The sequence below is a fragment of the Drosophila sulfurigaster genome, chromosome 3 (genome assembly GCF_023558435.1).
Source record: "Drosophila sulfurigaster albostrigata strain 15112-1811.04 chromosome 3, ASM2355843v2, whole genome shotgun sequence".
Classification (NCBI taxonomy): domain Eukaryota; kingdom Metazoa; phylum Arthropoda; class Insecta; order Diptera; family Drosophilidae; genus Drosophila; species Drosophila sulfurigaster.
Window position 1 is genome coordinate 21,630,299 of NC_084883.1, and position 18,525 is coordinate 21,648,823.

General features: G+C 38.3%; 2 protein-coding genes across 2 annotated transcripts; one reads left to right on the plus strand and one right to left on the minus strand.

The window, feature by feature from the left end:
* Positions 1-2,596: 2,596 nt before the first annotated feature.
* On the plus strand, positions 2,597-3,523 carry LOC133844888 (uncharacterized). Its single transcript, XM_062279164.1, has 2 exons — positions 2,597-3,276; positions 3,331-3,523. Exons 1-2 carry the CDS (start codon positions 2,683-2,685, stop codon positions 3,427-3,429), a joined length of 693 nt encoding a protein of 230 aa, XP_062135148.1. The 5' UTR covers positions 2,597-2,682; the 3' UTR covers positions 3,430-3,523.
* A 13,305-nt stretch (positions 3,524-16,828) lies between these two features.
* On the minus strand, positions 16,829-17,753 carry LOC133845092 (uncharacterized). Its single transcript, XM_062279445.1, has one exon. The coding sequence runs from the start codon at positions 17,553-17,555 to the stop codon at positions 16,974-16,976; it is 582 nt and encodes a 193-aa protein (XP_062135429.1). The 5' UTR covers positions 17,556-17,753; the 3' UTR covers positions 16,829-16,973.
* Between the last annotated feature and the right edge of the window lie 772 nt (positions 17,754-18,525).

The window sequence follows — 18,525 nt, forward strand, 5'->3', positions numbered from 1 at the left end:
ACACATATATATTTCTAAGTGCCTCTTGTCGTCTATGAGGGTGTGTGTGTGTGTTTGCTGTCGTCTGTTTTGTGGTTGATGCGCAAAATCTCAAACAAACCAGCTAGCAAAGCAAAAATGCAATTTACTCACGCACACACACACGCAAAGAGAGAAAGAACAGAGACAGCTGGACACAATCGCTCGCACAATCCGAGCAACTCAATTGTTTGCGGTTTGTGTGGCTAGTGACATTTTATTAGCAGCCAAAACTAATTACACGAAAATCTATTGCAAATGACAGCGACCACATTGCGCAATTTTCCATTGCAGCCCAAAAGTAGGCAACACTTTTTGCCTCCTTCATTTGAAAATTGTCTAGTGCGATAAAGTGCTCGCTCATGTAGCTGCAACTTTAACTTTGCGCACAGCCGGCATAATTTGTGGCCTGTCTGCGTTAATGAAAAGCTTTAAATATGCATCCACATGCAGCTCACACACACACACACATACACACAGTTAGAGAGAAACATGCGCATACGCTTCCACTCAAATAAACGCAAACTCACACACCGTAGCATGAGCAAACAAAGTTAGACAGCAGGCAATTTGAGCGCATCGGGGTCATCTGGCTAACGGGTAGAAATACCCAAATGATTTATCATGATGTTGCACATTCCCATCGCGTTGCCCTGTTGCCATTTAACTTTGCCCGGCACTTCAGCATGCTGACAGTTTTGTAACCTGCTCAACTTAACCTTTGACCAGCCATTCTCCCATTCAGGTTGGAACACAAACACGTGTGTGTGCACTTTTCATACGCATTGCAAATAAAATGTGCCAACAGTGTTGAACGGTTTTAAACTACATAAAATTCAACAGTTTTTTTTTTGTTTTAAGAATTCAATATTATGTATTACTTTAAATGTTTTAAGCAAACGCGATCAGAGAATTCATTTGAGTATTTTAATCTCTGTAAAGTTAAAATTTGAAGTGTTTACTGTATAAATAAATAACGGAGAAAACTTACATTCAAACCATTTCAGAGGAGCTTCCACTCTACCCGTGTTTACACAGAAACATTTTTAATTGCTTTAATCAAATTACATGGTCAAAAAACTACAACGAATATCAAACCACATAATTGAGCAAAGCTGCCTTTGAGTAGGATTATTTAGTTTTCATAACTACAGCCACAATAATTTATATTTAATTTAATACTAATTATATTTTCAGAACACAAAAAGCTGCAATTTAATATTTTAATTTCAATCTAAAATAATGTGCTTGCCTTGGGTATGCAGGGTATGAACTTGGCGAAGCATTAGTCGTAAATTGGTGCAAAAAGTTTGTTAAGCCACAAGTTTAAACTGTGATCGAGAAAATGTCAATTTTAATATATCTCCGTTTAAAACTTGTGGGTATATCTTACAGCAATTGATTGGGCTTAATGGCAGTTACGAACTGGTCTAAGCACATCCGCAAACGATTTGCGGAAAAGTGTGAAAAATAAATAGAAATTGTGCACACACACACACACACACACACACATGTCGTTTGGGTTGGAAGTTGACCCGGAATGGAATGGTCAACAACTTTTTTCCGCTTCATCCGAATTCGTATTCATTGCTTGTCAACTTAAAGCCAAGCTCAACTTAGTAAATACCTGAGTGTACTATATGTATGTACGTATGTGTGTACTTCACTGGTCAACGGTGCGTATGATTTTCGTTTTCGATTGCTCTGTGTAATAGTCAAGTTAATATAAAGTGTATCGACTAAATGCGGAAAGAGGAGAGCTTAAGACCAAGTAACAGCATGCTATGCAAACCAATAGTTGCCATTTGGCAATAGAAAGTCGTTGTATAGTTTTCTGCTGCTACTCGTAATTACCATGGCAATTAAGTGCACATACATACTTTGCTTTGGTTCGACTCAATTTGACTCGCATGACGTTCAAAAGCAAGCAAACGCACACACACATAGTGATATGCCATACAACCATTATATGGACAGAAAATATCTGGAGAGAAGGAGCACAAGGCTAAAACTGCAGTGCCAAAGTGATTTGCACTTTATTCAACTTTCCGAAATGAGGATTCAGTTGAGTGCATGAGTTCAATTTCGAATTTTGTGAATGGCCAGAGCTTAAATCATTTTATCGATTCCCCAACCCCAATTTAAGTGCGTTTGCAACATTTTTGGGCAATACTCGTAGTAAGCAATTAATAAATGCTTATATGAGAAGAGCAAAAAAAAAAAGAAGAAAGCTAAACGCTTTAAATTCAATTATGTTGCTAATTTTTACTGCTTGTTCGACATGCAACAAGTCATGTTCTCCACTTGTACTTGTTGCTCAATAGCGGGGCATTATTTGGGCGCCGTATGTTCGGCGGGTTTCTTGTGTTTCCACAGAACAACGAACACAGAACACAGAACACAGAAGAGATAAGCAACTTTGCAGTCTTTGTGTTGCTGCTGGCTAATTAGACTAATTGTGTCTCGTCGCTTGCGGTATGTCGTCTGATAAGCCGCACTGACGCAGCTAAATCAGTTAAGAGCAAATACATGTACTAACTGGAAATGCTTTGGCTATAAAAGAGCGTTTTCTTCGCGAGTCACAAAACACAAAACATTCGAAGTGGTAAGCTTGCATTGAACACGTTAAATAACCGAATCGCGAGGCCAAACTGTAAACCAAGTATGTTACAACTAAAACATTTGGCACTTTACTGTGGATTTCTGGCAATATTAGCCTGCCAGTTGGCAGCTCAGGACGAGCCCGTAACCACCACTGTGTGTCCGAATAGTGATGATGATGATGCAAGTCGCGATGGCGATCTGTGTGAGAATTTTCAATCAATACGCGATCTCATCGATCCGGAAGCGTTGGCGAATTTGATACAGACGCACTTTCAATGCGACTCCAAGTTCCGCAAAGCTTTGTGCTACTATAACACGTCACGTTTCAATTTGGTCATCGAGCAGCTGCAGCAGAGCGAAGCCTATGCCACGCTGCTCGATGAGTTGCGCACAGCGGGCGTGAATACTTCGGCCATCGATAAAATTGCCGACATCTTTGATTGCATTGTGCTGCCCCTGAACACGACGACGATCGAGAAATGCGATTGCAGAGCGGTGCGTGGTCACTCGTTCATCGGCGATGTCTTGGCCGCGCTGCCGCATCAGCAGGTGAGCGATTATTCGTACACCTCCAGCGTGAGGAACACGAACTTTGGCATCTTCAGGGAAACTATCACCTCGCCCCAATTCCAGGCCAAACTCCGCAGCAATTTGGTAAGCATTAACGTACTTGAGTATGTCCAACTCTTAACACTTCATATTTTACAGCTGAAACGCGATGTGGTTCGTGCTCTGCGTGTGCTGCGACGCAATGGCTGGGATTTGCCAGAGTTGCTCCGAGGCACCATGTCCATGTTGTCCTGGTGACAACAGCATGATGATTAACATGCAAATAATGTATACAAAATATATATGAGAATGTCTATTAAAATTGTCAATTGGTTTGTTGTCGTGTCGTAAATGTTGCATTGTTTTCATGTAGGATTGATTTATTCATTCATTTGAGCTTTTCGTAAACTTTACAGCTTATCGTTTACTTTTGACTTGGATTTATATGACAGTAATAATTAGCGGTGTTTTTTTTCAGAACGTTTTACTTATCTCCAAGTGACATAAGCAAACAATTTGTATCGAGTTAAAACAAATAAGAAAGCTACAGTTGAGTGTGAAAAAAAAGAAAAAAAGCAAAACAGTACGGTATTATTCCCTAAATATACCAAATTAATTCTTTGTGGTAAATTAATTTAATATATATATATTCTATATATTTTTACTACTCTATGGTATATTTTTAATGTGGTGTTATAACAATATACAACATACCAAAGGATATAGTCTTTGAGATTTAGATGTTCATAGAGACCGGCTGAGATGACAGGCAAAAAGATGTAATGCCTTTACACCCTATGGAGAGCGGGTATCAAATAAATAATGTAAGCTCAATACTGTCGTTTTTCAACCCGCTATATATATAGTGTGGAAGGGTATTATATTTTTGTGCCAATAGAAAATGTGTGTAACAGGCAGAATCATCAACACCGTAGATCAGATAAAATTGTGAAAATTATTTAAGAAATGATTTTGTAGTATATGAAAAATATTATAAACAGTCTGGCATAGTTGTACTCCATGGTTTTTTCCGAAGTTACATAAGAATAAACCAAACAAAGCATTTAATATGTTATAGGTATTTTAGTACAATATTTTTGTGTGTGTTCATTTGATTTTAAAGATTGTTATTTATGGAAACTAGGATAAGACAATTTTGTGCTTACATTATTTTCACAAAAAAGTTTGTTTTATATTTTTCAAAGGTTTTTCTTTTGTTTTAACACAATCACATTTAATATAAACTGAACCGGTCGGCAGAATAGTTTTTTTTGATTTGATGGAAATTAATCTTCTTTTGAAAAATTTGTTATTAAATTTGTATTTATTTTCAAAATAGTCTATTCAACTATTCTAAACTTGGAAATTGCATTGCACATTATAATAATCAATAAACGCAAATAATGCATTTATTGTCCATATCAGTTGGCATTGCTTGCTGAGTTTGCACTTATGGCGAATGCCAACATAATGTTGTCGGTTATCCTTGTCGTTGTCCTGGGCTTGTATAATGCGCATGCAATCGTGCAGTTTTCACGTCGCTGGGGGCCTTCTCATGGCAATTGATTTATGTGCGCGACGTGACTTCATTTTTAGGCGGCGGCAGCGTTGGCCGTGTTGATGCATGGGCGTGTCAGAGGCGTGTGGCACCTGTTGTTGTTGTTGTTACTGTTGTTGTTGCTGTTGTCGCCCAGCGCGCTTATTAAATTAACAAAGTAACGATCTCTTTCGCTGTCTGCGCTTGTGATTGTGAGCCAGACAAATTCAATGCCATTATGCATTATAACTGTATAAACAAATCGTACGCCCATCTGCCAGGTTGCCAACGTGCGTACGTGCGTTGCCAAAATTACACACACACACAGAGAAAAAGAGAGAGAGAGAGAAAGGGAGAGTAAGAGAGAGGGACGCACACGTGCGGAGTCCCATGCTCAAGAGAAGTGTGTGTTTGTGTGTGTGTGTTATACACAGTCTCTTTGCCTTGCGTTCGTGTGTCAATCAAGTTAAATGTTAATGAATTACTCGGCATCGAGCAAAGGACATGCTGACAGCACAGGACGCTGTCGACACTGACAAGTTGTTCTTGGTTGCCATGTTCTTAGCGCTCTTGTGGTTGGCTTCTCCTAGTTTTCGCTTTATTGTTTGCTTTGCGGACATCGCACAGTGGGCAATTCGACCACTAAACTGCAGATTAATTAAGTTTAAAGCGTATCGTATTTTATATTTCTTTATATACTTTGTGGAATTCCTTTTATAAAATTGAAGATTGGGAATTATATTTATGTTGGCCAAATAACACATCACTGTATAAGTTGAGTGAATAAGTAAGAAAACTTTTTTTATGCATTCAAATATGATTAAATAATCAATTCAAAGAGTAATAAAATCATTCCAAACCTGCTCTGTTTTAATATCATGTTGCACAATGATATTTCTTATTTATGCCTTAAAAATAAGATAAATGTTAGCAGTTTCACTTTCTCTTGAGTCATGATTGGTATTCTAAAGAATGAGTTTATTCTACTTTTACTTAATTAAAATCTTCGCTAGCATAGAGAAGTATTCAAAAATTTAGAAAACAACAATATTATTCTTTTGAAAATTATTATGATTGCCATGTTATCTAACTTTACTCAATAAAATATTCATATGATGAGTATTATGAATATTTTTTTATTTCTTAAATTTTATATTAAAAACGAGAAATATTTGAACTTGTGAAAACAATAATAATATTTGATTTGCTGTTAAACAGCATTTTACTGATAAAAAGAATATGAACGGAAAAAAGCAAATCAACCGAAAATGATTAATTTAATAATATAAATTTTACTTCATTATACATTACATAACTATAATTATTTCCGCTTACATCATAAGAAGCAACTCGCTGTGCATAATAAGTAGTAATCTAGTAACACCTCAAATCTTAAAAATAGTGCAATTAAATCCTTAAACATGCTTTGTGCGGTTCGTGTGAAACCTTTAATGATAATTTTGATAAATTTCAGCGTAAAATTGTATCAATTAAAGCATATTTAATTAAGCTCTAGCTCAGGGGTTAAACACCCCACTGTGCGGCGCCAGAATTGTGTCCAGGAGTGAGAATGTGAGTGTTTCGCCTGTCAGCGAACAGAAGCGAAATAAATCGTAGCATACTTATGTGCGCAAACAATTTTGCCGCTTCTTACGTTTACATTTAAGTTTGGCTTTCGCTTTCACAGTCGCATTCGCATTCGCACTCACTTTTATTTTCATTTTCACTCTCGCTTGGCGCTTTCGTTTGAGTTCGCTCGTTACTTTCGCCGGACAATACGTGTCATTGGATTCGTTATGCTGTCAGCGTGTTAGCGTTGTTAGCTTGCCACGTTTGCGTTGCAAGTGCGAGCAACACCACAAAAACATAGATAGAAGTGTGGCGTGTTCCATGCAACAGATTAAAAATATGCATTGGCAATTAATTAATTAATTAGCGCATCTCTTGTTTGCTGCCATTTAATCTGCAGCTTACATTCTCGGCATTTTTGTCTGTTCGCCAAATGGTTACAAATGAATTCGTGGTTGGGCGAATTGAATTTACAATTTTGTTTTTATTCTTTTCTCTTATTTACTTATTTATTTGTGCAAAACAAAAAAAAACAATAAACCAACACACAAAAACTTGTTTTATTTAATTGATTTCAATTTAATTTGACCAAATGACTTTAGGAGTGTATTACAAATGCAATTGGATAATTGATTATGTGCTAAATATTATCCTGGCTGAGTATAAATTAATTAGTCATACTGAAAAAAGAGAAAACAATTTAATTGAGGACAATTCAATTAATAAACATAAAGACTATTTACACAAATAAAAATCGATTGCATCTCTTGATTTAATGACCTTTGCTTTATGGAAAAATTTACCACAAACTGTCATTTTTTTGTTGAACATTTGGCACAATTTGCGAACTTGATTTGTTTCGGAATTGCATTTTGCTAACAATTCGATTTAGTCATGCTTCAATTGCAATTTAAACTACAGAGCTGAGGTCATCGATGTGCCAGTGTTTGTTTGACTCGAAGTCGAAGGCATTTTCATTCATTTCTTGGACTCGAGTATTTCACAATACATTTATTTTCTCTCTCGTTTTTTGTGATATTAACAGTCGAAGCACGTGCTTGCATTTTCATTAAATGTATTTGCATATTATTGGAATAAAGTTTTCGAGTGTTAAAGTATAGACAGAAAGACTTAATTGCTTTTGGTTTGCTAGTTAAGCTGAGAATGCGGATTGACATAATTTTGCTCAGCATTTGAGCGTTGTCATCTCATTATGTGACATCATATTGTGACATCATTATGCCTAATACAATATTTGCCCAGCAATTTCCAATCTGTGTCTCCTTCTCTCGCTAGTACGGAAATTGCCACAGATTTTGCTGAGGGATCGTCTCTTTCCTTCGAAGAAGCTAAACTAAAACAATCGACTACAATTTTTCATTTGCCGTTGCATCTGTGGGGGAAATGCAACAATTTGTGGGCTTGATTTGTTCTACAATTGCATTACGGTAACGATCTGGGGGGCCATTGCTGCAATGGAATCAACAGAAAATGTGTTGCTCGAGTTGCGGTCGCTCCAAGGCCTGCCCCATACGGAAGCTTCACTTCGTTGTTGTTGTTGGTGTTGTTGTGCTAAATGCGATTTTAGACAGTTGCAATACCCAAATGCCTTACTGTTGTTCAATTTCCTACAGCACATTGCAATAAATTGAGTTTGCCGGTCTGTAATTTTGGTTTCTTTCGTCTACAAAATTGAAGTGGCAAACCCCACAATTTCCGCCAACTGTAACCGTTGCTTTAAAGCGGTTTCTTTACGTATAGGTAATATTTAAGATGTCTTTAAAGTTGTCAAAGTAGCAAAAGGAGTATCCGATGATTGGCAAAGGGAAATGTATAAGAGAAAAACAATATTATTCTTAAAATATTCCAACTAATTTTACCACAAAATACTAAAATATACCAAAAACTTTATTTGGTATATTAATATAGTATTACATTAAAAAAATATAGTACTTTTTCAGTCAAAGCGTAACCGTTGCATAAAAACGGTCTCATAACGTATACGTATACGTAATATTTAAGATGTCTTCAAAGTTGTCAAAGTAACAAAACAGTATTCTATGGATGGCAATAGGGAATGGATAAAAATAATGAATAAGGGCAAAACCGTGCGGTATAAATCTTAAAATATAATAAATAAATTTAACAAAATAATATTAAAATATACCGAAGGCTATATTTGGTATATTTTTCTAGTACTGCTTTCGAAATAAACATTACTATCAGATTCTCTGTTAAAACGTAAACGTTGCTATAAAGCGGTTTCATTACGTATACGTAATATTTAAGATGTCTTTAAAGTTGTCAAAGTAACAAAAAGAGTATTTGATGAATGGCAATTTAAAATTAATAAGAATAATGAATAAGAGCATTATTCTATAAATATACCAAAGCAATTCAACACAAGAATACTTAAATATACCGAATTCATTATTTGGTATATTAATATAGTACTACATTCAAAATATACACAGTTTATTATCAGATTTTAAGTCAAAGTGTAAAGATTGCCTTAAAGTGTTTTCATTACGCTTACGTAAGCGTATACTTAATATTTAAAATGTTTTTTTGAGTTGTCAAAGCAAAAAAAAGAGTATTCTTTGAATGACAATGGAAAATTAATAAGAATAATGAATAATTAATAAAGGCAAAAGAGTGCGGTGTTTTAAAAATTTTAAAAATATACAAAATATACAAAAATACTAAAATTTACCGAAGTCTATATTTGGTATATTAATATAATACTACATTCAAAATACACATAGAGTACTACCAGATTGTCAGTCAATGCGTAAGCGTTGCTTTAAAGCTGTTTCATTACGTATACGTAATGCTTAAGATATCTTTAAAGTTGTCAAAGTAACAACAACAGTATTCGTTGAATGGCAATGGGAAAGGTCATCAGCATCAAAAGCTCTCACTGACCCACAGGGTTTTTGCTTTGAGCTGTGTGTGTGTGTGGGTTTGATGTTGCCGTGTCGACTTTGGATTTGTTTGCCCGAAGCAGAGTTTCAAGCTGGACATTCAAGTTGAAGCAGCTCCCCTCATTTTGCGACTGCCATTTGGCCCTTTCGGCGTTTGGCGTTGTTGTTGTCGTTGTCTCTATCTGTTTTGGCCCAAAATGTTATGTTATGCGTTTTGTTGATAAAGCAACAGCTATTGCTCAATACTCGTAATGCCAGAGATTTATGGTCATTGCTATCAGTTGCTGGTAGTTACCAGTTACCAGGCAGGCATTCGCATTCACGCTGTAAGTAAGTAAGTGAAACGAAGCGCAATGTCTATAAATAAATGCTGATGCTGGGCAAAGCTCAAGCAATGGATGCCATTTGAGTATCAGTTGACAAATCTCATTATGACCAGTTATGATTTGTGCCCCGGACTCAGAAGCTGCTTATCTCTTCGAACTTCTTCAACTTTCAATGCTCAGCTTGCGGCTGGAATTGAGCATTTTCACTGGCTGCCTGACTGGTTGGCTATTCGATTGGTAATCTCGCAGTCTTCGTCGCCGAGGCGCCAGTCAGTAATTGATAAATAAAATATAACGCTACAAGATTTCATTACACAACTGGCCCATGAATGGATTTTAAGTGCAATTTGTGGTATGCCAACAGCACATAAATTAATTCCATCTGCAGCTCACACGGTTCGCACAATGAAATATGCGATGGCCAAAAGTGTTGGCATTTTAATGAGCATGGCAGCTCAGCACCACAAAAGAAAGAAAAACATTCTCATATAGTAGTGGGCAACACAAAAAGAACAAAAAAAATGGGCAAACTGCCAGAACAAAAAAACGAAAAAAAGAAAAATCAAACTGAAACTGGCAATTGGATATGTTGTTGCAAGGTCAATGCGTCGATGCATTGCCATGCAATTATAATGAAATTCGAGAGCGCGTGGCAAATATTGCAATTGCAATTGCAATTGTTCAGTTACATACATATATATATAGTTGCAATTGAAAATTGCAGCCGTTTGCAGCACACACGTCATGTGTTGTAACACACACAGCATGTGGCATACTTTTAGGTTATTTGCAGTGAGACCGAGTGCCAGCATTTATTTTTTTTTTTTTGCTCTGGTCAAGCTTTGTTTGCTGTTTTGTGCTGCTGTTGCTGCTGCCGCTTATCTTGGCCCGCCTTTTGCAGCCGCAACTACAACTATGTCAGTTGCTTTTGCTTTGCTCTGTTTTGCTGCTTAACGGCCAAAAGTGGCCATGCGGGCGCTGCTTCTTAACCAGCGCAAATATTTTAACCTACAGCGAAAGCAGCAGCAGCAGAAGCAACAGAAGCAACAGAATCAGAAGCAGCGGAGCAGCAAGTAAATAAATGCGCTCGAGATAAACTGGCGCTTTGTGTGCCATATCTCTTTCTCTTATTTTTTCTACTACTGCTACTGCTGCTGTTGCTGCTGATGATGATGATGATGAAATTAAAGCGCCTGTCGACGCTTAAAGACATGTATTTTGCATGCAAAATTGCGTGTTGCATACTTTTAGGCGGGTCCAATATGGCGCACCGGACATTGTTTCGCGGCTGTTTCGACAGCAGCGCAGCGTACGTGACTTTGGCGCCTCAAACAACTTCGCGCTATATTCTCAATGCTCGATGCCCTGGCCACAAGAACATTTCCCCATTGTTGGTCATTAGTTCGAAGGCTAAGCCGTTTTGGGGGTATAACTAAAGCGCCTTTCGACACACTTCCACGCAGCCAAAAACAGGGTGCGACATTAATCAATTTGAATAAATAAAAAATGTTGATTAAATGTTAAGATTAGTATTTTAAGATATTTAAAGATACACTTATATTAGTTTATTATCCCATTTTGAATTCAAATTATTTCTACCACGTGTCTGTCACCCTGTTTTTGAGCGTATATATGTAAAGCTACTTTGTCACACAGCGCACGTACGTGGCACGTATGCCGCCAGTAAAGGATTGGGATTGTCGAGGCTTTTGGTCAGCATTGTTAGAGTTTGTCCTGGCCATCAACTTGATTTGATGTTGTGGTCTGCTGGCGTTCTCTGCGGTCTCGTTTTGTGGCCGGCAATGCGCTGACCTGTCCCGCTGTCTGGAACCTTCGTCTAGGCGCCGAAAAGGGGCAAGTCGCGAGCGCGTTAAAAAATGTTTTAGCAGCGCGTTTTCTTTTTCCTTTTTTGAGGTTAACAGCATGCACGTGCTCGTCAGCGCACGGTTAGGACAAAAGGTGGTGACGAGTTTCAGCTATGGCCATGACTAAGGCTGAGGCTATTACAATGGGCGATGGCGATAGTGATGGCAATGGGAATGGTGTTGAGTGCTGGGGCAGCTTGGCCAAGATTTATCAAGAAGTGTTGTACGTGACGGCAAATCGTGTCAACTTGCAGCTCTCGCTGCCGCAAAGAATTATGACGAATGGCGACTTGTAAATCTCAACTGGCATTTGTAGACAGATGTCGTTTAGTTCAGAAGGACAAGGAGGACACTCCCTAATTCTGTTTTTATTATCTTGTCATACAATTCAGAACGCATTTTCCTATTGCTTTAAAGCGTCACCACTTGCAAACATTCGAGTATCGCGATGGCTGACCTACTCTTGGCCAATGTCAAGGACTAAAAGGCTTAATGGATTTCTGCGTTCGCAAGCTAAGGACTTATTAATGGCTCCCCCCATCCACAGAGTGTTAACGGCACCATTTTTGGCCTTTAAAGCGACTTGTTGTAAGCCATTAAAATTTACGATTGGCTAAAGTCCATAAAAGCCAGAGCCCCAAAGCAGTCGGACCCTCTGCTGATAAACGTCACTGAAAATCGAATACGAAAATGGTAGGCATTTAATAGGCCACATGAACTTGCAACGAACACACACACACACACTTATTCTCTCTCTGTCTCTCTCTAATAGCTATTCAAATTGAGGTGCTGCTACTGCAAATCGAATGGCCATTGCAATTTGCAAAAGGAAAATACTAACATGTAGTCGTAGCACTTTGGACAATTGTTTGCCTGTCGTATCTTCGAGTGTGTTTTGCAGACCGTTTGCCCAAACTTTGGGCGGGGGAGTCTGCTTCTGCTTCTGCTTCTTCTTTGGGTGCTTGCAACGCTCTGTTGCATTCTCACGCATTGTTGACCTCTCGCTGGGTGAGTTGAGTTGCGTCTGGTACTATTGAGACAAAGGCAAAGTTTTGCATTTTAATGGGATCTAAATGCCATCCATTGCCTTCTGCTTGTTTATGTTTTTAGCTTTTCCTGCGGCAGGCGGGGTGTAGACAAAGAAGATTTACTGTAATCCTCTAGGCCAATTCGGCTCCATTAAACGACCAGCAGTGTGCTCTAATTGACTCGAAGGCGTTGAGAAATGAGCAAATGGCTTCTATTGACAAATTAAAGAATTAATGCAGAGAGCAAGAAACTCGGCTGTAAATCAAAATACAAAACAAATATTTAGTTAATATTTTTTGTAGCTCTGTGAATATTTATTCCAGCATATATAAAATTTATACAGAATTTTGTCAGCCGTGAAAAAGTTGTAGTTTAATGCACAACAAATAAATAAAGAAAAGCCTGGGATTTATATAAATAAATATTAAATTTATTCGTTTAAAATAGGGTTTAGTGCACAGCGCTGCAAAGTGGCAAACAACTCATATTAATTGAAATCATGTATACATTTTATTATTTAAGCAACTAAATAAAAAAGCGAATTGCAATTTTTCCTGAATGTAAATTCAATTTAAAATTTACAGAGTTATACATTTTTAAATAACTGTCAACAGCAAGTTCTTTGAACAAATTGAGGTTATGCTGCTTTTTCAATAAATAAAAAATACAAAATTAAAGCCAAGTCATCATGGAATATTTCAGTGTGAAGGACTATTCAACTTTGGTTTCAACATGTCATTGATCCTGCTGCGTATTTTCGTCCTGCACCTGCAAAATATTCGACATAATTATGCCTTGAAGTTCAGTGACCCTGAAATTTAATAGGAATGGGAAGCTGAGGGTACATAATTATGTTTACGGCTGCATCTTTCGACTTGTGTGTGTGCATTGTCTATTGAGTTAAAGATTAATGACGCTGTCAACACGCTGGCTAACCTCAGTGTGTCCCATTCCCGGGCGTCGTCACAACGCTTAGTCACGTACTCACTTGGCTGGGTCTCCATTATAATACGAGTAGAGGCGAGTCATTGTGGCTGAATTGCGAACGCCTTGGCCCCAGTTGCCTGGGCCTGATACACGCTCTGCCAAGTATGCAATAAATTTGACATATACCTGCATGTGTGTATATGTGTGCATGTGTATGTGTGTGTGTGTGTGTGTGTGTGAAACCATCACTATCATAAACATTAACGGCTTTTACTTACTCGTAGTTCGTGGCTGGCAGTCACTTTTCCACTTGACACAAAAGCAAAATGTAGGCAAGCAGCTGGATTCATTTTTATGTAGCATACTTTTCAGCGCGTCTCCTGCGATTTTTCAACTCTGGCTCTGGCTCTGGCTGAGCAGAAGCGCAGGCGAGCATGTGAGGCACGTCAGGCACGCAAAACTTTAACCTCGAGCGGGGCAAAGGGCATAGCTGGTAATAAAAAAAAAACAGGCGACAAAATGTTGTCGCTGTCGTGCTTTATAAGTTCCGTTGGCACTTTAAAAGCGTCTATTTGTTATTGCAAAAGTTGAATTCAAGCAAGCGAACGAGCAAGCGAGCGCGCATAAACTACCAGAGAAAGGTAGCCTTTTGGCACTTACTCGCAAGCTGTATGGCCACATAAAAGCATCTCTGGCAAAAGGCATAGCCTAGGTACTAGGTACTCTGTTTGCTTGCCAACTTTTAATGTGGTTTCTCGGCCATATCTTTGAGCTGCGGTCAAAGGCCGCCTTGGCCACGTCGTTGGCCTTAGTATGCCGTGCACGTTCCATTTCATTTAAAAGTTTTGGCCGGCAAACGAGTAAAAATCAAATAAAATTAGCCCAAGACGCGTCGAGTGTGTGTGTGAAAGCGTTGGAAAATTGTTTTCAATTTGCGCTAGGTACAATTCATATGAAACCACAACCACAAATGCTGGATCGAATTGAAACCAGTCGGTGAATGGCTTCGAGCATTTTAAGTACACACATTCAGAAAACGATTTACGCAAATACAAACTAAAGCCAAACACTAAGTGGAAATGAGAATATAGAGCTGCTTTAAAGACTAGGCAGCTGGGCTCTGGCTTCACACACTTAATGCAAATCAAAAGGCAATATGCTTCACCGGGTAGTCGACCTTCAATTGGGCAACTTTCCAGCCAGTGTAAACCTGTATGTGATGTGTTGGAATGTACATTTCGACAGGGTGTCACAAGCAATGCGACGTATACTTGATATTTGTAGTCGGTATTCAATTATTGTTGTTTTTTTTTTTTTGTAGAAAAACGATTCATTTAATACACGTTTGTTGAGTAAATGTCATTTGTTGAATAAATGATTTTATTAGATAATTAGGTGCCACAAAATAACTTAATTAATTGGATCGCAAACAATGTGCAGAGATACATCAAATTGGGATTGCCCTGTAAAGTGCGTAAGCATTGTGTAAATTTGCTCATGTTCATGGGGATGTCAGCCGTTTATGCAGACAAATACATAGGCACACATACTTACACTTACACATAGATTCACGCAGACAGACACAAAGTTCATGGCAGGCAGCGCGTCGGCAGCGTGTCGGCATTCAATAAATATAAAACACATTCATCACTGTCAGCTTACACACTCGTACTTTAATTTAACGCTCCTGGTGCGTCCTCAAATCGCGCATGAGGTTTAATGTGCCATCAGGATGTCAATCGACAAGAAATGCTTTCACCAATTCACCGTTTGCTTCGCTAATCAAACATGTTTCTGGCCAACTTCACATGAATGGAAATGCGCTTTGTTAATGGAGTTGTCAAATATTCAACTAAATACTGTTCAATACAAATTTAAAGTTTAATTACACTTAAAATTTAAGATTGAAAAAGCTAAAAAAAAGAATTCGAAATTTCGATTTATCGTTCGTATCGAAGGAGAGAGAGAAAGCAGCTCTCTGACCACGAAATCGTAGAATATTCTCGCAAATTTATGCACGCGTATATTTATTTGGGGGCTTAAATAGAAATTATTTGGCCAGCCACAACGCAATGGCACAACCGACAGATTTCCTAAATTTCAAATTCAAATTTCTGGTTAGCAATTACGCTGTGGCTTTGATGTGGCTTCTGCTTTAGCTTTGGCTTTGAACTTGACTTCGGCCATGACATGGCATAAATAAGTAAATAACCAGTCAAAAAATGTGTAATATGCTGAAAATTTCACTTAAAGCGCAAACATAAAATTTTAAAGACAAAAAATACATCAGCGTCAGCGTCAGAAAAAAGGGAAAGAAGGTAACATTTCATGGCTAATTAAACAGGGGCCGGAGAAGGGGTTCGTTTTTTTTTCACCTGCCCGTCAATAGCAATGTGGCACAAAGCGAGTGAGAGAACGAGAGCAGGTGTATTAAGTTCAAAGGAATGACGACGGCGAAGCAACTGTTGTTGTTGCTATTGGACAACAGTCAGGCTGCCGTGCGTGTCGCCTCGCTTTAAATGTGGCCATTATTGAACTGATTTTATTGAGTGTGGCGGCAAGAAACGTAACGAAGAGAAGAGAAGTGAAGTGGTGAATGGCAGTCGATGAGTTTTTAATTAACTTTTGGCATTGCTGTTGCCATGGACCGATTGTGGCAAATCGTTTCGAAGCAGCGCATTAATTAGCCATGTTCGGCCGAAAAAAATGAAGTGGTTATGCAGCAGATGGATGTGGATGATGAAAATTTTATAAAATGCGTGCTTGTACGCACGCAACACATGGCGTATGATTAATGCGAGAATTTTATACATTTTATTAAATAAATTGCAATTTATCATTGAAGCACAGCGATGCGAAAGCAAATCAAATAAATTACAGAGTACACAGAATACTCGACCGAATACTGTGGCCGACAAAAACTTTGACCATTAAATTCCTTTAAACAAACTGAAGCCAATCATGATGCCAATGCCCACCCATTTTCTCTGCTTTGGCCTGACAATTCACTATGCCCACAAAAGCAACAAATGTTGGTCGCTCGGTTTGTGTTTGGTTGGCATTTGTGTGTGTTTATTTGCCGGGCATTTTATTGCAATTGATTTTCGGTGTCAGCTGCACGCTCAGACCGATTGAAAAGACACAACGAACAGACAGACGAAAACAGATAGGAACCTCGGACTCGGAGACTCGACAAGTGTTGCGGCTGCGGCTTAAGTTTGTCGACAAATTGAAAACTTTTTCATTGGCCAAGAAAAACCAAAAAGCAAAAAAAAAAAAAAATTTGTAATGGAAAACCACAAAGCCGCCAGCCAAACCAGAGACTTTTGGCCGCCAGCTGCAACAAAGCAATCCAACAACAAAGCACAACAGTGAAACAAAAACAATCAAAATAAATGAACAACAAATGCGCTTCGGTCTTAATTTCACGCGTCTTGCTTGACCCCTCACTCACCCCATACCCCACGCCCCACAAAAAGGTGCTTTAAGATGCTTTTAATAAATAAATAAAGAACTTGCGGCCGAAAAGTAGTTGGCCAACTTTGCATTAATCAAATTGCGAGCAGCCGACAAAGTTAAGCGGCTTTCGGCCAAGATACTTATACTACAAGTATTTACAGATTTCTTAGCCAGCCGAGCTATGGCAGAGACTGTAAACGGATTGCGGCTTGTAGGGCACATGAACCTGGGCATGATGCAGCTCCTGCTCCAGCTGGACATCGCTGCTGGAGAAGGGCGAGGCGCCAGTGATGTGGCTGAAACGCTTTTGATAGCAACGCAGCATGGCAACACGTTCCCGCCAGGTGTGCCAATAGTATTGCTTGTGAATGTGACCGCCGAACTCAAAGATGATGGGATGCTCGAGTCTGAACTGCGACTCCAAGTGCTGCACACTCAGCATCATTTGGCAACGATCTCGCTTGCGATAGAAGTTAAAGCGAACATACTCCAGCGGCATCATGCTGATCAGGTCGAAACATTCGATTTCAGGATCGAGGCCACGATTGTTGAAATCATATTCTTCGTCCTGCTCTTCATGCTTGTCGAAATTATCGCTGCCAAAGAGCAGATTGCTGCCGGTGAGCGCGATTTGATACTGACACAGTCCTTGGCCATTGGCATCGACCAGCGTGAAAGGACTCTCGATCATTACCGGCTCATAGATCTCCTCGTATTCGGCGAGCAAAAGTTTCTGCACTCGAAACATGCCGTCAACTAAAATTACAAATCTATCGACAGTTTGTCTTCGCTTGTCTTGCAACGACTTTTGCTATAATTTAATTGAAATGTCAATCAAAGTACGCAGTTCACAGTTGGCAAACAGACGAAAGTCTGTCGTGTGTTTTGTCGATTTGTTTGCTTTTAGTTTTTGGTTTTCGATTTTAGGTTTTTGCTTTTTCCGTCGCACACTTTCACACAAATACGAGTACAGAGCAGCGACTGCTACGTTATCGAAACTATCCGGCAAACTCGATTAGGCAAATGCAAATCGCCTTCAGCATTGTCAAGCGCATTTCTTTCAAATTCTCTGAGTGGAATTGAAAATGTCGATTCCTTCGTGCAGTCACTTCTATGCTAAACGGCATCACACTTAATCAGCATATTGATGAGAAACTCGAGTTGCAAGTCGACAACCCGTTAAAGTTGTCCATTTGTCTCCCTTTAAATTGACAGTAATTTGCCTAAACTCTATCGAATTATCATACAAATTTACAGCTAACTTTAGCTCACTGTCTAGTCTATGTTTTTTTTTATGGAAAATTTTTAAATACAATAGATAATAATGTCGATAAAAGTATTTATATTTTTTTTACTAAATTGAATGTCAAATGTACTTTATTACACGGGTTTTAGCTTTCTATTGTATTGTTAATTTATTTAAAATCTGTGAGCTTAAATGCTTATAGTATGCAGTTACGCATTTCAGATTATTAAAGGATTTTTTTAAAGCATTGACTAGACATCTAAAAAATAAGAAAGAAATAAATAAAAGTTGTGTAATCTAAAATGCTATTCAGATTATTACACATATCAGATTGTTGCCAAATTTTTTAATGTATTCGATTTGGTATAAACAATTTTCACAAGATAAACATTGTTTTTGCTGGTTGAATATGAAACATTTAAATAATAAAAAAAATAAATAAAAAGTATTGAGCGATAAGTGCGACTGTCAC